At 32.4% G+C, this 23,805-nt stretch overlaps 2 protein-coding genes across 3 annotated transcripts; both read left to right on the top strand.

The window, feature by feature from the left end:
* Window positions 1–1,361: 1,361 nt before the first annotated feature.
* LOC127790123 (uncharacterized) lies at window positions 1,362–20,293 on the top strand. Of its 2 annotated transcripts, none has more exons than XM_052319415.1 (5): window positions 1,362–2,176; window positions 4,931–5,015; window positions 5,118–5,287; window positions 5,959–6,233; window positions 19,943–20,293. In XM_052319415.1, the coding sequence occupies exons 1-5, from the start codon at window positions 1,801–1,803 to the stop codon at window positions 20,117–20,119; spliced, it is 1,083 nt and encodes a 360-aa protein (XP_052175375.1). In that variant the 5' UTR covers window positions 1,362–1,800; the 3' UTR covers window positions 20,120–20,293. The 2 variants fall into 2 exon arrangements, with proteins under 2 accessions (XP_052175375.1, XP_052175374.1); XM_052319414.1 differs by lacking the exon at window positions 19,943–20,293 and adding an exon at window positions 8,743–9,093 and having other exon boundaries at window positions 1,363–2,176.
* LOC127790124 (polygalacturonase inhibitor-like) lies at window positions 13,712–15,081 on the top strand. Its single transcript, XM_052319416.1, has one exon. It carries the CDS (start codon window positions 13,761–13,763, stop codon window positions 14,742–14,744), a length of 984 nt encoding a protein of 327 aa, XP_052175376.1. The 5' UTR covers window positions 13,712–13,760; the 3' UTR covers window positions 14,745–15,081.
* Window positions 20,294–23,805: the final 3,512 nt, after the last annotated feature.

The raw sequence follows: 23,805 nt of genomic DNA, 5'->3' as shown, positions 1-23,805 counted from the left end.
TGTCTATTCATATTTCTCATAAATAATATTTATTTTTAATTGATTGACGGATTAATTAAATATTTAATATTCACATAAGAATGTATTGGAAATTCCATAATTAGCATTGAAAAATTCGTGTATTTAAAATTTATTATTAATTTTACAATAATTAGTACATATTATTTCAAAACAATTGAAAGATTTAAATTATTAATATAAATTATAAAATGTAAATTATTAATACAATAAGTACTAAATGGAAATCATTAATACAAGTTTTGAGGGAAAAATTTTATTACTACTTATTATTTCAAAGTAATTAAAAGATTTAAATTATTAATGTAAATTACAAATTATAAATTATTAATACAATAAGTATTAATTGCAAATCATTAATACTTTTAGATGTAAAAAATAGTTTGACAGATTTTTGGAGGGAATAAATATTTGCATACTATTCTATTATATATTATTATATTATATTATAAAAAAATTTATATAAATAAATAATTTTCTGTGACTTAATTAATAGTTTAAGTGTCTATTCATATTTCTCATAAATAATATTTATTTTTAATTGATTGACGGATTAATTAAATATTTAATATTCACATAAGAATGTATTGGAAATTCCATAATTAGCATTGAAAAATTCGTGTATTTAAAATTTATTATTAATTTTACAATAATTAGTACATATTATTTCAAAACAATTGAAAGATTTAAATTATTAATATAAATTATAAAATGTAAATTATTAATACAATAAGTACTAAATGGAAATCATTAATACAAGTTTTGAGGGAAAAATTTTATTACTACTTATTATTTCAAAGTAATTAAAAGATTTAAATTATTAATGTAAATTATAAATTATTAATACAATAAGTATTAATTGCAAATCATTAATACAAGTTTTGGAGAAAAATTTATTTTTTCATGACTATCCTACTTTTATATATATAAAGATTATATTTTTAATATTTAAGTTCTCCCCCACTAAATTAAAATTCTAACTCCACTCCTAATTAGCATATGATTTTAAGTCGTTGATTTAATATAAAATTTACGAAACTATAAGACATTTTGGAGGAGGTATATTTACAGCATGTCAGCAGTCAATCCTTCTCCCCAGCCTCAGGCAATCCCAAAAATATTGGCAATTTCTTCTACTTATTCAAACATAAAACGATTAAATATTTATTCTCGTTTACAATATCAAAAACTTAAAACCCAAATGGCCACGTAATTGCTTATTAGTAAGCACGTTTGAAATTGCATAGCTGTCAAGTGTCGATCGATCTTATCCTCTACTTCTACGGGACCGCAGGAATCTTTGTACTTAAAAAAAAAAAAAAAACAGAATAAACTGATAGTGGGGTTTGCAAATCCACGGTGTCAATGCTGTTTCTGAAAATTTCTTCTCCGCCCATAGTTTTTTGTTTCAGCGTCACATTGTTTTTTCTCTACGCTTTCTCTTAAATCACCGACTCCCTCGATCTTCACACCTAATCTTCTCTTACCCCTATTTGTGATTTCTGCATTATATGAATGTCACTCGGTGCAGTATTGATTTAACAGATCTATGGTTATCAAATTCCTCTTGGCCGGTCTCGATTTATTAATCTCGTTCAACTAACTCCTCTTTTGGGCGTAAATCAGGATTTTTTCATGGAAGCATTGCGAAAATAGAGACTTAATTGGAGTTTCGCTCGGTATGTTTCTATCTGGGTATGTTTCAATTCGATAGAAATCGATTGAAAATCAAAGGTTTCTTTATTATTCTCGGCTGATTGGATAACTGGGTTTCTCTCAAGTATGGTTACCGTCAATCTTGGGATGCTTCATTATGTATTGGACCATGTGTATGGGGCATTTGTTCACAGGACAAAGATAAGCCCTCCATTTTTTTCTAGAGGATGGGGAGGCAAAAAGCTTGATCTTCTGGAGGGATTGATCAAGCAGCTGTTCCCTGAGGTTGAAGGCCAGAATTGGCCTCCTAGTTTGGTGCAACCCATATGGAGAACGGTTTGGGAAACTCAGACTACTTGTTTGAGGCAAGGGGTTTTCAAGACTCCCTGTGATGAGCAGATTTTAAGTGCATTGCCTCCTGAAAGTCACTATGCAAGGGTTGCTTTCCTAACCCCAAAATCCGTGCCTCCACAAAAGATGGCCTGTGTCGTTCATCTTGCAGGTAATTTGTTGATTGTGCTTGGATCTAGAAAGTTTTGGTGAACTGTAGGTCAACTGATAAATATTCAAATTTGAGACCCTTATTGTCAAATAGCCACTTGTTTTGGTTGCTTGTATGTCTTATGCTTCACGTATGCCTGAACTTGATGGTGAGCTTTTACTTGCGTAAGCTTCTAATGATTCTTCTGTTATCTTTCAGAGTCGTTAAATTGTAGTTCTTTTTGTTGAGCGTTTTATTTTCAATGGTAGCTTTCGAGTGCAGTATTATATGAGAACTGAAAGGGATTCTTATTTTTGTTCTGTTCTTTCTCTCTGTTCTATTTCTTGCTTATTGTAGAGCATTGTGAAGAATATGGCTGCTGATAGAGATGATTGGACATCTAGAATTCGTATAGCTGGCTCCACCTAGTGGGATTAAGGCTTGCAATTGATGTTGTTGTCGCAGAGTTTTGTGTGATCATGCCACTTGCAACTATAAGTCAATAGTTTCCACATGGTCAACAATTTGCTTGAAATTGGTTCAGACGTTTGGTTGTAATCATAAAGATTGAGCTTTCAGCCTATTTGCAAGTTTTGAAATGCTAACCATATAGGTACTACCTAATTTTTATATATCCTTTCTTTCTTTGTTTGAGAGTTGGGATTTCAGATTGATTGGATTGTCACTCAGTTGAACTTCAGTTCTATTTTCATATGGCTCAAAGATCTCAACTTACCTTTGTCTAAATGACAATTTGTGTCAGTTGTTTGCCTATTTGCCTAAAAAAAGTCTAGTTTTGACACTCCAGGACTGCCCATATATTTAGCTTGTAGGACAGCAATTTTTTAGTTGCCTCATTGAAGTCTTCTTGTTGGGTTGATCAGTTATTGGTAGAAATATAGAGTTTAGTTACATTATACTTGAAAAGTTCACATCATTCCAATTTTCTTTTCCAGTTGAAAATGAGTTGTTCCTTTCAAATATACTAATTTTCCACCAAAAAAAAATTATTTTGGCAAATAATACACCGTTGACAGTTGTAAATTTGATGATCTCACAGACATCATACTTCCTTCTTTTCTTTCATCATTATTTTTATTATTTCAGTGTGTGTGTGGAGCTTGGGGTGGTGGGGGGTTGGCGCGGCCGCCCCGCCGAGGGGGGGGGGGGGGGGGGGGGGGGGACTGATTGGTTTGAAACTTTATTCCCATCAATAACATGTTATCCTGCCTAGTAATAACATGTTATCCTGCCTAGTCAGCAGTTTTCTAGTATGTTATCCCCTAAACTCTGCCTCTTCCACGGTTAGTGACATTTCTCACCTGGTCCCAAGCCAAGGGAAAGGCGGAAAGTAAATGCAGTTAGATCTCATGAATTTTTAATCATCATAGTTATTTATCTTCTTAGTAATGTCATAGACGCACCCCAACTTCATTTATTCTTTCTGATTTGGGAAGGACTCCCAGGAGAATAAAATGTTTCCTCTTAAGAGTCCTGGGTTTGGATATGTGTCAAAGTGTGTTCATCAGATTTCTTGTGTCCCAAGATATGGGGGTGCAACTAAGTGTGCCTATTTTTTAAAATACTCCTTGCCTTGAGCACAAGCCATTACAGAGCTTTTTTGGGATAGGATATTTCTTATATACATATTTTCAAGAGAACTATTATTGTTGAACATATTCTCAGTTGCATGTTGAACCAGACATTTCAAGCGGATATCTCACATTCTATCCCAAAGTGTTTGAAACAGATAAAAAGTGCATATAAAATAGGTTTAGCAGCATGTGTGACTTCCTTTTGGTTTGTCTGGGAAATTTATTGTCCAGAGTGATTGTACCATGTATGTTTTATACTTTCCAAATTCTTGTACCATGCATATAATTTCAGATTTCTGAAATGATTATTGTACTTCCATCTTTTTATCTTTAGCAATGATAACTGCTGCTTTCTTCCTCTTAAACTACCGTTGATATCTATATATATAAGAAGCTGAGACACTTGGTGTCATGCCTTTGTGTTATCATCATCACAAGCCTTGATCCCAATAGGCGAGGTCAGCTTCATGTGTCCTCCTAGCTCTTCAATCATCTTTATCCATGGTCATATCTTCTATAAGGTGATGTCTATCCAACCATGTCATGTTATTTTAATTTATTTAGAACCAGACACTACAGGATACATGTTCCTATTGTAGTAATGAACATGTTTATTGCCCAATACATGCATGAAATACAATATACTGTAATTAGAATTTGGTGGTGTAGCGGAGTGGTAGTGAACAACTCATTAAGTCATCTTCCTTAGACTAATTAATAATTCAATATGAAGATTTATAAAATTGAAACTTCTAATTTACTTATAAACGGAGGAAAACAGATTATGATTCTTCTGTTATCATTGATATAATATGAATTGGTTTTGGGGATAAAATATTAGAAAATGTTAGTGCTTTTATGCATACATATAAAAGTATTTATCTATCTTTTGTCATCTGCCCACTTTCAGGTCCTGATTTTCTTGAAAATTATCACTTGGATATATGTCCATGTCATGTTTTATCTTTGTCAAGCATCAGCATATATTTGTCTTAGATATAACATGAAATATTTATTGTTTATCCTATTCTTTCTCATTTCTAAATTATTTTGGATGGTTATAATAGAGATTTCTACATTCACCACTTAATAAATGTCTCTGCATGATCATAGAAATCTATTTTCAAGATGAGTGGTTGGGCACAAACAGTTTTTAGTAATTGTTTACCTCGCATTGCAGGCACTGGGGACCATACTTTTGAACGAAGGTTGCGTCTTGGGGGACCTTTGTTAAAGAAAAACATAGCAACTATGGTGCTTGAGAGGTGAGACAATTCTGCAACATGAATCTGCTTTGTGGAAGCACAAGTTTGCTGATTACTTATTGGATCTTAGTGGTTTTTTTTCATTTTAACACTATTTTGCAGTCCCTTCTATGGACAAAGGCGGCCGGTGCTTCAGCGTGGTGCAAAACTCTTGTGTGTGAGTGACTTACTCCTACTAGGAAGAGTCACCATTGAAGAGGCCCGCAGTCTCTTATATTGGTTAGACTCCGAAGCTGGGTTCGGCAAGATGGGTGTTTGTGGACTTAGCATGGGTAAACTGTTGCTTATCCTTGATTGTGAATTAGTTTTTACGCACTACACCCTTAATTTATTTGTTAGAAAATGAATTGTAGCTTGACAAAAATAAGTGAAGAGGGGAAAGAGAACAAAAGATGGCTGTTTGTGTTCTGCAGTTGCTGTCCTTTCAATAAGAAACATCTTAGACACTTCTTTGGACACTAAGGGCTTTCATGGCAAGCACAACATTAAAACTGTAGCAGTTACTGTGCAAGTATAAGTTCCTTTTCACTATTGACTTAAATAATTTCAATCTCAAAGATGAGTTTATGGACCTTAATGGACGTCTATACTTGTGCTTAAATCAGTTAACCACCGCTCCTGTTCTGTAACCACTTTTGGCCAATATAGTGGAGGAGCTATGAAGAAAGAGCTCTTTTGCTTTTGTATTCTTTGTGCAGCAAACTTGAAATGAATACATCACAGTGTTGTAGCTCTCATGTTTCACTTGAATCTGAATTGCATTTCACCATGTGTTGTTTCTTTTAATAGGGAATTCTATGTTCATTTAAGAAAAATATAGAAGAAATGTGGAAACAAAATAGACATTTTGTCACTGTAAAATCAAGCAAGGATGTATGCAGACCAGTTCTGGTTGCTTTTTCTTCTCCTTTTGTTTTTTATTTTGCACTTATATGGTTTTTAGGAGGAGTACATGCTGCTATGGTTGGATCATTGCACCCTATACCTATTGCTACACTCCCATTTCTCTCTCCGCATTCTGCTGTTGTGGCATTCTGTGAAGGGATATTAAAGCATGCCACTGCATGGGAGGCACTGAGAGAAGATCTTGCCATGCAGAAAGCTGCACTGACGCTTGAGGAAGTGAGAGAGCGAATGAGGAATGTATTGTCTCTTACAGATGTCACACGCTTTCCAATCCCCAAAAATCCCAATGCTGTTATATTTGTTGCTGCCACTGTAAGTGCTGGATTCTTATCTACTGATATTTTACTAAAGAGGTCGGGCAGTTATCTATAATTCCATATTGTACAAAGCCATTTAAGTAAGCTTGGTTTTCATGATTATTTTTACATCCTTGAATTCACAATTGGGCTTTTTGTTCTTTTCTCCAGCATTGAATATTTAAACGTAAAGTGTCATAAACTTGCATATCAAGACATGCCATATACAACCAGCTTTTAGTCCTAGTGTTACAGGCCTGGTGCTTGCGATTCAACCCAAAACAATTGTTATTACACGCTGTTACCTACCCCCATAACCCAGGATCACTCACACCTTTGAAATAGGATTAACACAGTTCCCATAATAAGCTCCTTGCTTTCCCGGGGTCGTGCAGTGCCCCTCAACCTTATGATAGCATCCCTGAGTAGCTCTGATACCATTTTTTACAGCCAGGTGCTTACCATCTTGTGACACTAGGCTCTTGTGTTATCTCATGCTTATGCTTCATGCCTCTTGGTATTTATCAACTTTGTATCCTGCTGGTGCAAATGTATTTTATTTCCTGTCATCTGTTTATGATGGTGCTGAACTGCTTTTTTGCGTCTAGGACTTAACTCTCAACTTGACTCAAACATGGGGGTGTTTATGTATGCCATGTTTAGCATGATGTTTGCAGTTAGGTCTGCAAATAAGCAAACCAGAAGCACAGCTTCAAGTTGTTTGGACTTCTGCTGTCTTGACGGGTGTTTATGAAGTTGGTTTATGTTCATGATGAGCCCAATCCCTGCTGATGCTTGACTTAGATTTTTACTAGATATGAAGGGAAATTACGAAGGGGCTACCAATGTCTGGAAGAAGAAAAAGCACATGAAATATGCCAAGCAAGCACAAGCCACCTGTTGTCACATAAAACCTAGCAAACTTTCTAGATGGTGATAATCCAAAAATATGGCTTCTAGGCATGTAATCACTTTCCTTCAGACTTAATGCACCCACACCAAATACTAATTAGTGTATATCGGGGGATTCTAAAGTAGCCTTTAGGATACAAAGAAACCTGTGTTTCAATGTGTCCTGCACAAAATGCATTCAGACCTCCAGCACAACTCTTAAATAAAGGGGGTAGTTAAGTTGGTTAATTAACTAATAACTAGTAATTACTCAAGTGACTATTCATATAGTTACAACTCTTTATCAAAGGAGTAGTTTACTTGGTGCCTATGCAAATAATCGTATATTTGCATTGAAAGGCACCACAAGATGGGAAATTAACTACTCAAAGTAGTTAATGTATTGACTATTCAAAAAGTTGCAACTTCTCCAAAAGTATTATGAGTTCTATTAGAAAAGGTCTGATGTAGCTCAAAATAGTTTTTTTAAATGTCTGATTTAGGTCAAAATAATTTTGCTATCACTGGTAAAAAAAAAAAAACTTAAGGTTTAAATACTTTTTGTGTGGAACGCATTCGAACAGAGGCTTTGGGGTACCCCGGTACACATCAATTTAGTATTTGGGGTGGGGTTGAGGGGCCTCGGGGAACTGAGTCTTTAGGAAAATGATTGCATGCGGATGCCTAGAATCCACCTGATATTCCATTCAAGATGTTGCCTCTTACGGTGTAATCGTCATTGTCCCCTTTTTGCCTCAAACAAGTCTCCTTCACAGTCTCATTGACTTGCTCCAAGAGCTTGGGTGCGCTTTTCATTAATAGATGTGACTATTTGGAAAGTGCTAGCAACTTTCATTATTTGAAAATGTTCTAACACCACCTGAGGGGTTTAAGCAAAGAGGGTTTTTTGGGAGCCACCCACTGTCGGACCTCCTGGCTTATCTGCAAGTGCAACGAGGCAGAGGTGGCATTTTCTTTTCTTGGTCCGCCATGTTCAAGACCAGATTAAATTTTTTCACTAAAAACAATATCCTGCTACCTCGATCATAAAGCTTAATAATTTCACTAAAAAAAATCATAAAGCTTAATCTGAAGCATTTGCAACAAGAGTTTTAGAAGCATTTAAGGCGTACTCTTTGAGTCTTGATTGTGCACATTATCATCGACAGGATCATTGTTGAAACTTCTCAAGATGTTGGGGTCATGCATGTTGTGGTTTAAGGAGAGACTTATCCAGAGTGATCAAGAAAACTGTCACGAATAGTGATAATGATGCTACAGAGTTATCTGCATTATTTGCAGCTGTTCATGTGTTGTTCTCCCATTCTGTTCCTTTATTTTACTTCCTCTGATGTCTTGCTTTTATTTGCATAAACTCTGCTGAACATGCATTCATCATACAAGATCTCATATATTGCCTTATATTTTCTTGAGCTGCCCAATGAGTAAATGATTGTTCAAGCCTGGGTGGTTTGGCTAATGAAATCAAGAACGAATGGAGAAGATCAGGCTCTATAAGAGCCCAAGGCTGAGATTTTCGTGAACTCCTCAGTTAATTTGCAGCCTATGGTTAGTGAAGGGTTTCCATGTGTCTTTAACCAATTGAAATCCGATACTATTGCTGTACGCTGCAGGATGATGGTTACATACCAAAGCACTCTGTGTTGGAGCTTCAAAGAGCTTGGCCCGGCTCAGAAGTAAGGTGGGTTACTGGGGGGCATGTCTCCTCCTTCCTCCTTCATAACGACGAGTTTCGTAAAGCAATTGTCGATGGACTCGACAGAGTACAGTGGAAGGAGTCGTCTTCATGACACCATCGGGCAAATGTGAAGAGGTGATGGCTACAATTTATCGGGTGTTTCCCTCACCTCGAACTTGTAAAGTTACATTCTTCATTACAATTAATGGAACAAACTGCTCTGATTTTCCACAGAGAATGTGAAACAACTTGAGTAATCAATAAATTGCTCGAGTTTCTAATGACATCGATCTCTTGTGCTTCTGCTCTAATATTTACCAATCAATTTGTTGCTGTGTTTCCTTCGGGTGAACATACAGTTTGGAGATATTGGAAATTTGTCTTGTTACATGAATTTCAGCTTATTAATCTCTTTTATTTTTTATCTTATCTTTTATAGAGCATTTATAACTATATTATATCTAATTGGCTTCTGCAAAAACCTTTTTCTTTATTTTTACTTCTTTTGTTAGATATTTATTCTATTCTTTCTATTGTGAACATTGTAACTATACAAGACATGTAGGTATCGTTTGTTAAAATGAGCAAGATAAGATTACGTAACGATAAGATTGAATTGTTTTTCAAACTAAGATATGGAATAATTAAGATAAGGATATAAAGTATTTTAAAATTTTTATTAAATTATTTAGAATGTATTACATGATTGATAAATTTTTTTTTCTTATTTATAAGATTTAAAATAAATTTATTTAAAAAAAATAAATTTGAAAAATTTTATATAAGAAGAGACGTTACTTTTGTACGTAATAATTTTTATATTTCATTTTTTTCAGCATATGTTTTGTTTGTTAACAAATACTACCTTGGAAAAAAATATTATTAGAAATTATTCACAATAATATCATTAGCTCTTTTGTTCTAAAATTTGGAATGAATTTTTATGACAAATGATCATTCAAATAATTATGTGACATGAGACTTGAACTTGAAACTTTAATAAGTTGTTTCAAGTTTGAGAAATAACTCGCAATTTAAGTGATTATTATTAATCACATTGCATGCTCCTTGAGGAAATATTTAGTTTACAAATGTTAGCGTGACTAAATGTAATATGCATGCGTTGGGCATTTACATAAGCGTGGACAGGGAACATACATTAACATGAGGTGACAACAATATGCAACAACATTTTACATATGGATTGGACATTGCTATAATACATAGAATAGTAGCACTCGATTAAACCCCGAATGAAATTGGATCGTACCAGCCCAAATCAAGTCTAACCCAGTTCAGCTCCATCTTGGCCCGTTGTCCAATCTCAACCACATCTCGACCCATGACCCGATCTTGACCTCACGCTAATTTGCAGCGGCCATCATTACCACTGCATGCTGGATATTCCTACACCCGTTTTAGATTTCATTCTCATTAATGACGATCTCATTCTCATTAATGGCAGATTCTATTTGTATTTAATAAAGGTCCCATTGACACTATGCCACCATCAGAGAGCCCCGTCCGCATTGGATACCCAATCCCAACACCTTACAATGGCCGATGCAAGCATGCATATAGGAGAACCTTTCTTCCTTCTATATAAATCAGTTATATCAAGAGGCAAAGTATATTCTTTTCGACTCTATTGATACTCTATCATTTTCATCTCTTACTTAATTGATTGTCTGAATACTTGTAAGTGTCAGCCATCCATGTCGAAATAATTACGTGCTAGTTGAAATTATTGTGTCTAATTTATTTTTATTATTTTTTGTATCAAAATTTTCTTCTAGAGCTAGTGAAAATCAAAACTGAAATTGTTATTTGAAGTTGTGAAGAGAAACTTTTGAACTCGATATATGTATCGAATTGCAATTAAACAAACAACTTGGTCCATGATTCCGGCTACAAGCTAACTAAAGAATTAATGAAAAGCCATTAGATATTTGTTTGCCGTGACAATGTTTTTATCCGGCAAAAACAAGTTTAACAACAAAGAGATAAGGTCCAAAATTGCAAATGTAATTTGATATTTAAATATTTAACAATAATATTTGATGTGATATTTTCTATTAATTTATTATATTTTTATATTAATTAAATAAATAACATAATAAAATAACTCTTTTAAACCATGAAGGAACATTTTCATTTAAAATTTACATAATCAGTGGGTCCAAAATGTTCATGCGTGCCATGCTATCACATAAAATTCTAGCAGCTTCACAGCACAGACCATGATACCTGAAAATTTACCACTGTACTTTTATATTTTTTTATAATTATTTAAAATTTTTATTATTTTAATTATATTTTAAAATTAATTTAACTCTTATATTTTATTTTTTAATAATAATTTAAATTTTTATTATTTTAATTATACTTATATACTTAAATTTTTAAATCAATTTAATTCTTATATTTTCATATATAAAAAATAAAATAAAATAATAAAATACCCATTATACTCAGATTAAATAAACTCAAAAATATAAATTTATGAGTGTAATTGAAATAATAAAAAGTTAGATTTAAATTAAAATATAAGAATTGAATTAATTTAAAAATATAATAGAAGCAAAACAAATTAAATAATTATAAAAAAAAACATAAAAATAAAAGAGAAAAATATATGTCCGGGCAAAATCTACAGCGGCGTCGTAAAGAAAGACAATTGCATCACATGAGTGACAAATGAAAGTCAAAATCCAGAGAGAATGAATGGATAAAAAAAATCGATAAATCTATTTGGATAGAATCTATATTAATAGGAAGATATTTAATACTTGTTTTATATTATTTTATAATATTTTAATTATATTAAATAAAATAAAAAGATAATTTTAATCTTATAAAAATTCTATGTCTTCGCTCGTATGCTTCTTTCCTAAAACTCTCGCCTAAAATTACTACCCAACACATTAAAGCTGCACATTTTCAAAATAAAAAAAAAAAATAGTTATGAAAATGAATAATGACAGTCATGACACTTAGGTGGCAACACACCATTGGCTGTAATCAATGTATTCTTTTTGTATTCTCCTTCTATTTTATTTCATTCATGGATTATTTTATTTTGCCCGAATTAATTGACGCACGGGATGACTAAAGACAACAAATAATAAAAATTCCCATCTTAAAATTGCCACCTTGCCTCAAACTAAACGAACGGACTACATCTGGCGAACTGCATACTACATCTAAGATGTAGTCCATGCTGGCGAACTGCATCTTAGATGCAGCCCGCTAGGATGCAGTCCGCTGGCGGGCTGCATCTAAGATGTAATCTGCCAGAAATTGGGGTTGCTTGAATTGTTGGGCAGGTTTCATCATTGATATTTTTATTATTTGATGTCTTTAGTGATCTCGTGCGTCAACTAATTCGAGCAAAGTAAAATAATCTGTATTTAAAGTCATTGTGACTCTTAGAATTTTAAAAATTTATTAAATCAGGTGAGAGATTAAAATTTAAATTTAACAAAGAAAAGAGAGAATGAAATTTTGAATTGTGACTGGAGAGGATATTATTGGTAAATAAAATGTTAAATGACATAATTATTTAAATGACAAAAAAAATAATTCTATCTGAATAGATTTTATCCAAATAATAAGGTCCAAAAAAAATTAAGAGACGGGTGATGTGAGGCCCGATGGATAACAGCCAAGCAAATTCATTGATTGAATTTTGAAACACGTGCATGCTTCAATCAAGCGAGTGCGATTTTGTTCACCTCCTTTAACGAGGGTGAACGTAACCCCGTCAGTGGGTTTAAAAAAATAACTTTTTTGAAAAAATAATATTTTATTTTTATGTTAGAAATTATAAAAATTAATTATATTTTAAAAAAATATATATTTTTAACCACTTTTCTGAAAAAAATTGTTTTCAACTACTCAAACAAACTAATTACTAAAAACAACTATTTTTCAGTTTTGACTCAGTTTTAATTCTGTCAATTATTTTTGTAAATCTATTATTTTTTTATAAGTTTTAATCCATCTAGTTTTGATCCTTTCACATTTTCAGTTAAGTTCTAAAAATAATTTTTTTAAAATATAATTAATTTTTACAATTTCTAACAGGATAAAATATTATTTTTTTTAAAAAAAATTATTTTTTTAATCCCCACTGACGGGGTTACGTTCACCCCGTTAAAGGGGGTGAACAAAATCGCGCTTCCAATCAAGCGGGGTCAACTCTATCCCATCGCCCTACTCCTAGTCAATAATGACTCCAAGGACGAGCCGCCACGCCGGTCCCAACTTCTGATTTTGGCCTAATCTGCCTCCTCTACTCAAATATCAGACTCCTCCGCCGTCGGCCATACAATATTTTTTTAGTACCTTAGAATGCTGGTATTGTGTTGTTTAATTGACATAATATTACAGGTTAAATATATATATATATATATTTTAAGTATTATTTATTAATGAATATATAAATTAAAAAATAAGATAAGTAAATATTTATTTAATTATTTTTATAAAAAAATACACGTGACTTATTATTTATATTTTTTAGATATATTTATTTTTTTCTTAAAATAAGTATATTTTAAATTTTATAAATTAAAATAAATGCATATGTTTTTTTAATATATTTTTAAAAATTTAATAATTTGTTTATAATATTTCTTAATTTTATTTTAATCATTTAATATATTAATTTAAAAAATATTTTAATTTTATTTTGATTATTTAATGTAATTTGTGTCGGTCGATCGATTGAGTGCACACAAATCTTTTTTTTTTTTTTTTCATTTTCAATAAAGCTATGGGCTGCTTTCCATTTCCTCGAAGGCATCTTTTCAGTCAAATATGATTATTCACAAATTTTATTTAATACTATATTATCATGTACCCATCCCCCCTTTTTCTTTCTATAAATTGGAGCCACCAAGTATCAATCCATTTATATTTAAGGCATTTGCACCGTCTCTCCCTGAAACAATGGCTTCCCTCTCTCTCCTTCTCTTTCTTGCTCTAACTTTTCTTTCTGTCTCACGATCCGCCTCAGTGCGCTGCAACCCGAAAGACCAAAAAGTACTCTTCCAAATCAAAGAAGCCCTCGGCAATCCCTACCACCTGGCCTCCTGGGTCCCAGAACACGACTGCTGCGACTGGTACTGCGTCGACTGTGACTCCACCAACCGGACCTTCTCCCTCACCATCTTTTCCGGCAACATCTCCGGCCAAATCCCCCCCGCCGTCGGCGACCTGCCTTACCTTGAAACCCTCGTCTTCCGCAAGCTCACCAACCTCACCGGAACCATCCCGCCGGCCATCGCCAAACTCACACGCCTCAAGATGCTCCGTCTCAGCTGGACCAACCTCTCCGGCCCCGTCCCTTCTTTCCTCAGCGGCCTCAAAAACCTCAACTTCCTAGACCTCTCTTTCAACGAGCTCACCGGCTCGATTCCTCCCTCCCTTTCCCAGCTCCCCAACCTCGACGCCCTCCACTTGGACCGGAACAAGCTCACCGGGTCAATCCCGGAATCCTTCGGCAAGTTCGCCGGAAAAGTCCCCGCTCTTTATCTCTCCCACAATCAGCTCACGGGCCCGATACCCACATCCCTGGGTGATCTCAACTTCACCGACATTGATGTCTCGCGGAACAAGCTTTCCGGCGACGTATCGTTCCTGTTTGGCCCCAAAAGCGTCTTGCAGTCCGCTGATTTCTCGAGGAACATGTTCGAGTTTAATCTCACGAAGGTGGTCTTTCCGGCGAGCTTGACGTGGTTGGATTTAAACCATAACAAGATATATGGGAGCCTCCCGCAAAGTTTGGCTGACCTGCAGTTGCAGCACTTGAACGTGAGCTACAACCGGCTCTGTGGTCAGATTCCGGTCGGCGGGAAGCTGCAGAGTTTCGGGGTGACGGAGTATTTCCATAACCGATGCTTGTGTGGGGCTCCACTGCCAGCCTGCAAGTAGAGAAGAGCACTTGCCGGCGTACGGAGTCGCCGGAAAGCTCGTGCTTTTCTGTAATAAGTGATTCCAGTTTGAAGTGTTAGCCTATCTACAACGCTCCCTATTCTGCTCCCTGTTATATTACAACCGGCTCTGTGGTCAGATTCCGGTCGGCGGGAAGCTGCAGAGTTTCGGGGTGGCGGAGAATTTCCATAACCCCGATGCTTGTGTGGGTCTCCCCTGCCAGCCTGCAAGTAGAGAAGAGCAGTGGCCGGCGTACGGTGTCGCTGGAAAGCTCGTGCTTGTCTTTAATAAGTGATTCTAGTTTGAATGTTATAAATAAATTCACTTCCTATTTTAATTTTATTTTAAAAAATTATTTTATCTACTTATAATTTTTACTATTCTAAAAATTTATTATTTATTTTATAATTTAACAATAAATATTACAGTATTAAATTTTAATAATATTTAATATATTTTTAAATCAATTAACTAATATTTTTAAATACAATTATTTAATAAAATTATTTAAAATAATTTTATAATAATTATATACACAAATTAATAATCAAATACACAAAATAATAAGATACACATACACAAAATCAATAATCAAATATATAAATACACTCGTCCAATACAAAAATAAATAAAAAACTTCTCAAAATTACCAACCCATATTTGTGCTCAATTTGCTCCTAGCTAGAAAAGATGTTGTCATTGTTCTACTCATTGTTGTCATCGCGATCGCCACCACCCCTGTTGCTCGTCGTTGCTATCGCTTCTATTGGTTGTTGCTTGGATTTGCTTGTCATTGTCGCCCGCTTTCGCTATCTACAACTTGTCTTCTTTGAATTTGCTCGTCGCAGCGTTTGCAACTCCAAATTTGATCGAGTTCATCTTTCGTTGTATCTGGTCAAGTCTCTTTTGACATTGAGATTGCTGTGGAGGAGAGATGGCAAGGGTGGCTTAGTTAAAATCGCTCGCCAAATCTATCGAGGGAATTGGGTTTCGCCAAAATTATGGCGAGCCAATTTGACAATAATGAGCAACGTTGGAGAAGGGTAGCTTTTGTTAGCTCGCAATTATTTGGCTTGGTAAGCAATTTAGCTATTACGTTGGAGATAGCCTTAATTGTTTTCTAGGACGAAGTAAAAGATCAATTTGTTTTGTTAAGAATTAATTAAGCAACAAATGGGGTTAAATTTATTAATGAAATTAATAAATATTGTGGGTGACTTAAAAAGATATTAATTATAATGGTTAACTTGATCTGAAATTTGAAAATTTAGTGGGTTGTTTAATTTTTTTTAAAGTATAATAATTAAATTACTATAATTTATTTAATATTTTATTTTTTGAGTGTGTTTCAAATAATTAAGTACATGAATCAGTAATGAAATCCTAAATAACAAATAATTAATTTAAATTAAAAAAAACCAATATCAAAAACATTAACACTCCATTTGTTTGGGAGTAAACCATTTGAAAAATATTTCTTAATTTAAAATATTTTACATGAAAAATTATTTGTACAATGAGAATGGTAAAATCTTATCATTGCCTCATATCCAAAATATCCCTTGTCAATATATAAGACTTTTTATTTGAAATGAAAAACTTCTAATTTCTTTTCAATAATTATCTCTGCATGATCGACTAAATGCTTACTCTCAGTTGACTAATTTCAAATTTTTAAACATGTCTTTTAAATTTTCTTCTGTGTACTTTATTAATGTTGTGTAATCAACCAACTTCAGACAATAAGTATCAATTGTTGGTTTTAATTTGTGTGTCGACTATTAAATAAAGATAGTCAATCAAAGGAAGATAATGTACGTATTTTTTAAGGTTCTTTTTATATCTAATTTAGTCAACTTTTAAAAATGAATAGTTAATAAAACGATGTTAAAATCAAAAGCACAAATACCATATCTCTGTCTAATTGACAACATGAGTAGGTTAGTTGAGAAAAAGAAAACAAAATACATTTTAACCATCGTCCAACACCTACTTTAATTAAATTTGAAGGTAAAAATTTTAACCAAATATGAAACATAATTGATATTATTTATAAGCAAAGACACAATTGTCCACGAAAATTATTCACCTAATGAAATCATCATGGAATATGGGAATCACAATAAACTTAGTTATCAATAATGGTGCATCACGGCTAACAATTGCATGTGATCATGGAAAGATTTTTACATTGTTAAGATCGGGCAGATGGAAACGACCAATGAGAGACCATGATTTAGAATCAGTGGACTAGACTAGCTCAACTAAACAAAACCCACTAGCTAGCTTCTATCATAAATTGATTCGAGCGGGGACAATAATAATAATTAATAAAGGGTTACTTTTATGTCAATTATACACTATAAGAAAAACGAGATTTAGCAATTGATTTTTAGCGACGGACATTTCCGTCGCTATTTTGCGACGGAATAGAGACGGAATTGTGATGGATTAAATTTTTTTTTTTTTTTGAGAATTAGTAATGGATTTTAGCGACGGAAAAAAATTCCATCTCTAAAAAAATAAAAAAATAAAAAAAATTATTTTTTTAGCGACGAAAAAATAATCCGTCGCGAATTTTAGCGACGGAAATAATTTTCTGTCACTAAATTTTAATTATAATAAAAAAAATAAACAAAAAAATTATATAGCGACGGAATTTATTTCTGTCACTAATTTTAGAGACGGAAAATAAATTTCGTCGCAAAATTTAAAAATAAAAAATTAATTTTAATATTAATTTAAATAATTAAAATAAAATTTTAAATTTAAATTTTTTATTATTAAAATTTAGCGATGGAAATGTATTTTCGTCACTAAATTTTATAATAAAAAATTAATTTATAAAATTTAAATAAATATATTAATATTAAAAATCATAATATTACTAAATTCTAACTATATCAATTAATATATTTCATATGTATAAAATAAAAAATATATTAAATGTATAATAATTAATTATTTGTAATATTTATTAAATATGTACAAAATATAAACAAACACTACATTTGAAAAATAAATAAAAAGTTTAAAAATCATAATATTATTGAAATTTTCTTTATTTTAAATTTTAAAAATCATAAAAATAAAACAATATTGAGGGATTATATTATATAAAAAGGTGTCTATGAGCTATTTGTCAAATTCTTTTTTTTTTTATAAATAGGAGAATTTTTTGCTAAACTAAAAAGTTTAAAACCATAATATATGGATGACATTGTGTACAAAACCGTCATATTTATTAAATGTGTACAAAATGTAAACAAACACTACATTTGAAAAATAAATAAAAAGTTTAAAATCATAATATTATTGAAATTTTCTTTATTTTAAATTTTAGAAATCATAAAAATAAAATAATATTGAGGGATTACATTATATAAGAAGGTGTCTAGGAGCTATTTGTCAATATATTTTTCTTTATAAATAGGAGAATTAATTGCTAAACTAAAAAGTTTAAAACCATAATATATGGATGACATTGTGTCTTATACTTATAACAATATCATATGTCACTATCTAATATATAGACATTGTAACACAATTAAATATACAATTAAGTTATTCATAATAAACAATTAGGGAAGTGAAATGTTTTGATTAGGATAACAGAGTATCAAGATAAGTCTGGAATAATTTTTGGACGAAGATATGGAATGGTTTTTCCCCTTAATAATTATATTATAAAAAAATTATAGGGGTTAATTTTTATTTTTAAACTTTAAGTATTATGTATAAAATATTAATGTTGATAAAAAAAATAAATATATCTCTTTATTATTTGTACTCTTTAACTTTGTATCTAAATTATAGATGAAATTCAGCAATTTAAAATTCATTTAGTATAATTTTTATTTATAGAAAAAAAATTAATTTTTTAAGATAACAAATTATTTATAAATAATTCAATATATAAAATTAATTTATTATAATTATTCAATTTATAATATAATTAAATTTTTAGATAATTACAATAAGATTTTATTTAAATTATTTAATAATAAAATTTTATTTAAATTACATTATTTTTATCAATTAAATAATTATTTCTATTATTTTTATAAATTATATTATTTTTTATTTAATTAATAAATATTAAAAAAAATCTAAGAGGCGGGAAACTCCCCACCTCTTTCTTAACCAAATCCCCCCTCCCCCTCGCTCCTTTCCTCCCAAAAAACCCTAAATCCCTCCTCCCCCAAATCTCTAACCCTCTTTGTCTCTCATCTCGCCTTCGCCCTCTCATCTCGCCCTCGCCCTCGCCCCCACTTTCGCTCATTGCCTCGCCTTCCCCCCGCTCTCGCTCGCTAATTCGCCCTCGCTCGCGGCCTTGCCCTCGCTATCTCGCCATCGCTCGCGGCCTCGCCCTCGCTATCTCGCCATCGCTCTCTCGCTCTCGCTCTCGGTCGCTGCTTCGCCCTCGCTCGCTGTCTCGCCATCACTCTCGCTCTCCCTCGCTGCTTCGCCCTCGCTCGATCTCGCCTCTCGCTCGCGGCCTCGCCCTCGCTCTCTCGCTCTCGCTTGCTACATCGCCTTCGTCTCTCGCTGCTCGCCCTCGTTCTCTCACTCTCGCTTGCTGCATTGCCCTCGCCTCTCTCTCGCCCTAGCTCGCTCATAAAGCTTAATAATTTCACTAAAAAAATCATAAAGCTTAATCTGAAGCATTTGCAACAAGAGTTTTAGAAACATTTAAGGCATACTCTTTGAGTCTTGATTGTGCACGTTATCATCAACAGGATCATTGTTGAAACTTCTCGAGGTGTTGGGTTCATGCATGTTGTGGTTTAAGGAGAGACTTATCCAGAGTGATCAAGAAAACTGTCACGAATAGTGATAATGATGCTACAGAGTTATCTGCATTATTTGCAGCTGTTCATTTCTCCCATTCTGTTCCTTTATTTTACTTCCTCTGATGTCTTGCTTTTATTTGCATAAACTCTGCTGAACATGCATTCATCATACAAGATCTCATATATTGCCTTATATTTTCTTGAGCTGCCCTATGAGTAAATGATTGTTCAAGCCTGGGTGGTTTGGCTAATGAAATCAAGAACGAATGGAGAAGATCAGGCTCTATAAGAGCCCAAGGCTGAGATTTTCGTGAACTCCTCAGTTCATTTGCAGCCTATGGTTAGTGAAGGGTTTCCATGTGTCTTTAACCAATTGAAATCCGATACTATTGCTGTACGCTGCAGGATGATGGTTACATACCAAAGCACTCTGTGTTGGAGCTTCAAAGAGCTTGGCCCGGCTCAGAAGTAAGGTGGGTTACTGGGGGGCATGTCTCCTCCTTCCTCCTTCATAACGACGAGTTTCGTAAAGCAATTGTCGATGGACTCGACAGAGTACAGTGGAAGGAGTCGTCTTCATGACACCATCGGGCAAATGTGAAGAGGTGATGGCTACAATTTATCGGGTGTTTCCCTCACCTCGAACTTGTAAAGTTACATTCTTCATTACAATTAATGGAACAAACTGCTCTGATTTTCCACAGAGAATGTGAAACAACTTGAGTAATCAATAAATTGCTCGAGTTTCTAATGACATCGATCTCTTGTGCTTCTGCTCTAATATTTACCAATCAATTTGTTGCTGTGTTTCCTTCGGGTGAACATACAGTTTGGAGATATTGGAAATTTGTCTTGTTACATGAATTTCAGCTTATTAATCTCTTTTATTTTTTATCTTATCTTTTATAGAGCATTTATAACTATATTATATCTAATTGGCTTCTGCAAAAACCTTTTTCTTTATTTTTACTTCTTTTGTTAGATATTTATTCTATTCTTTCTATTGTGAACATTGTAACTATACAAGACATGTAGGTATCGTTTGTTAAAATGAGCAAGATAAGATTACGTAACGATAAGATTGAAATGTTTTTCAAACTAAGATATGGAATAATTAAGATAAGGATATAAAGTATTTTAAAATTTTTATTAAATTATTTAGAATGTATTACAGGATTGATAAATTTTTTTTTCTTATTTATAAGATTTAAAATAAATTTATTTAAAAAAAATAAATTTGAAAAATTTTATATAAGAAGAGACGTTACTTTTGTACGTAATAATTTTTATATTTCATTTTTTTCAGCATATGTTTTGTTTGTTAACAAATACTACCTTGGAAAAAAATATTATTAGAAATTATTCACAATAATATCATTAGCTCTTTTGTTCTAAAATTTGGAATGAATTTTTATGACAAATGATCATTCAAATAATTATGTGACATGAGACTTGAACTTGAAACTTTAATAAGTTGTTTCAAGTTTGAGAAATAACTCTCGGAATTTAAGTGATTATTATTAATCACATTGCATGCTCCTTGAGGAAATATTTAGTTTACAAATGTTAGCGTGACTAAATGTAATATGCATGCGTTGGGCATTTACATAAGCGTGGACAGGGAACATACATTAACATGAGGTGACAACAATATGCAACAACATTTTACATATGGATTGGACATTGCTATAATACATAGAATAGTAGCACTCGATTAAACCCCGAATGAAATTGGATCGTACCAGCCCAAATCAAGTCTAACCCAGTTCAGCTCCATCTTGGCCCGTTGTCCAATCTCAACCACATCTCGACCCATGACCCGATCTTGACCTCACGCTAATTTGCAGCGGCCATCATTACCACTGCATGCTGGATATTCCTACACCCGTTTTAGATTTCATTCTCATTAATGACGATCTCATTCTCATTAATGGCAGATTCTATTTGCATTTAATAAAGGTCCCATTGACACTATGCCACCATCATAGAGCCCCGTCCGCATTGGATACCCAGTCCCAACACCTTACAATGGCCGATGCAAGCATGCATATAGGAGAACCTTTCTTCCTTCTATATAAATCAGTTATATCAAGAGGCAAAGTATATTCTTTTCGACTCTATTGATACTCTATCATTTTCATCTCTTACTTAATTGATTGTCTGAATACTTGTAAGTGTCAGCCATCCATGTTGAAATAATTACGTGCTAGTTGAAATTATTGTGTCTAATTTATTTTTATTATTTTTTGTATCAAAATTTTCTTCTAGAGCTAGTGAAAATCAAAACTGAAATTGTTATTTGAAGTTGTGAAGAGAAACTTTTGAACTCGATATATGTATCGAATTGCAATTAAACAAACAACTTGGTCCATGATTCCGGCTACAAGCTAACTAAAGAATTAATGAAAAGCCATTAGATATTTGTTTGCCGTGACAATGTTTTTATCCGGCAAAAACAAGTTTAACAACAAAGAGATAAGGTCCAAAATTGCAAATGTAATTTGATATTTAAATATTTAACAATAATATTTGATGTGATATTTTCTATTAATTTATTATATTTTTATATTAATTAAATAAATAACATAATAAAATAACACTTTTAAACCATGAAGGAACATTTTCATTTAAAATTTACATAATCAGTGGGTCCAAAATGTTCCTGAATATGCCATGCTCGTAGACGGATATCACATAAAATTCTAGCAGCTTCACAGCGCAGACCATGATACCTGAAAATTTACCACTGTACTTTTATATTTTTTTTATTAATTTAATTATATTTTAAAATTAATTTAACTCTTATATTTTATTTTTTAATAATAATTTAAATTTTTATTATTTTAATTATACTTATATACTTAAATTTTTAAGTCAATTTAATCCTTATATTTTTATATATAAGAAATAAAATAAAATAATAAAATATCCATTATACTCAAATTAAATAAACTCAAAAATATAAATTTATGAGTGTTATTGAAATAATAAAACTTAGATTTAAGTTAAAATATAAGAATTGAATTAATTTAAAAATATAATTGAAGAAAAAAAAAATTAATAATTATAAAAAAACATAAAAATAAAAGAGAAAAATATATGTGTGGGCAAAATCTACAGCGGCGTCGTAAAGAAAGACAATTACATCACGTGGGTGCCAAATGAGGGTCAAAATCAAGAGAATGAATGGATAAAAAAAAATAAAGAGACGGGTGATGTGAGGCCCGATGGATAACAGCCAGGCAAATTCATTGATTGAATTTTGAAACACGTGCATGTTTCAATCAAGCCGGATCAACTCTATCCTATCGCCCTACTCCCAGTCAATAATGACTCCAAGGACGAGCCGCCACGCCCCTCCCAACTTCTGATTTTGGCCTAATCTGCCTCCTCTACTCAAATATCAGACTCCTCCGCCATCGGCCCTATAATTTTTATTTTATTTTTTTTTTATAATCAGGTATCAGTGCTCATGTTTTCTTAATTCCAGACCTATGTCTCCCAAAAAATTATAGGCAAATAAATCCAAATTTGATTACAGTCAATAAAATTAGTATTACCTCCAACCATGCACCGTTCAACAAGAATTAAACACTTGCATCCAAGCTGCTTCTTTCCACTCGAATATATGACATCTTTATCACTAGTTTCCTCTTTCACCATTGAGCTATCACTTGGGGGTTACAATATTTTTTTAGTACCTTAGAATGCTGGTAATGTGTTGTTTAATTGACATAATATTACAGGTTAAATATATATATATATATTAAGTATTATTTATTAATTAATATATAAATTACAAAAGATAAGATAGGTAAATATTTATATTTTTATCATATTTATTTAGTTATTTTTTATAAAAAAATCACTGACTTATCATTTATATTTTTAGATATATTTATTTTTTCTCAAAATAAGTATATTTTAAATTTTATAAATTAAAAAATAACATGTCTTTTAATAAATAATTTAATAATTTTCTTATAATATTTCTTAATTTTATTTTAATCATTTAATATATTAATTTAAAAAATATTTTAATTTTATTTTAGTTATTTAATGTAATTTGTGTCGGTCGATCGATTGAGTGCACACAAATCTCTTTTTTTTTTTTTTTTTCATTTTCAATAAAGCTATGGGCTGCTTTCCATTTCCTCGAAGGCATCTTTTCAGTCAAATATGATTATTACCAAATTTTATTTAATACTACATATTATCATGTACCCATCCCCCCTTTTTCTTTCTATAAATTGGAGCCACCAAGTATC

The sequence above is a fragment of the Diospyros lotus genome, chromosome 14 (genome assembly GCF_014633365.1).
Source record: "Diospyros lotus cultivar Yz01 chromosome 14, ASM1463336v1, whole genome shotgun sequence".
Lineage (NCBI taxonomy): Eukaryota > Viridiplantae > Streptophyta > Magnoliopsida > Ericales > Ebenaceae > Diospyros > Diospyros lotus.
This window is presented reverse-complemented; position numbering and strand designations above follow the sequence as displayed.

Bases quoted from the DNA above. Each gene is read 5' to 3' on its own strand.
- LOC127790124 (XM_052319416.1), top strand. From the start codon at position 13,761: ATGGCTTCCCTCTCTCTCCTTCTCTTTCTTGCTCTAACTTTTCTTTCT.
- LOC127790123 (XM_052319415.1), top strand. From the start codon at position 1,801: ATGGTTACCGTCAATCTTGGGATGCTTCATTATGTATTGGACCATGTG. The intron at 5,016-5,117 runs GTGAGACAATTC...ACTATTTTGCAG, and splicing joins GCAACTATGGTGCTTGAGAG to TCCCTTCTATGGACAAAGGC. The intron at 5,288-5,958 runs GTAAACTGTTGC...TATGGTTTTTAG, and splicing joins TGTTTGTGGACTTAGCATGG to GAGGAGTACATGCTGCTATG.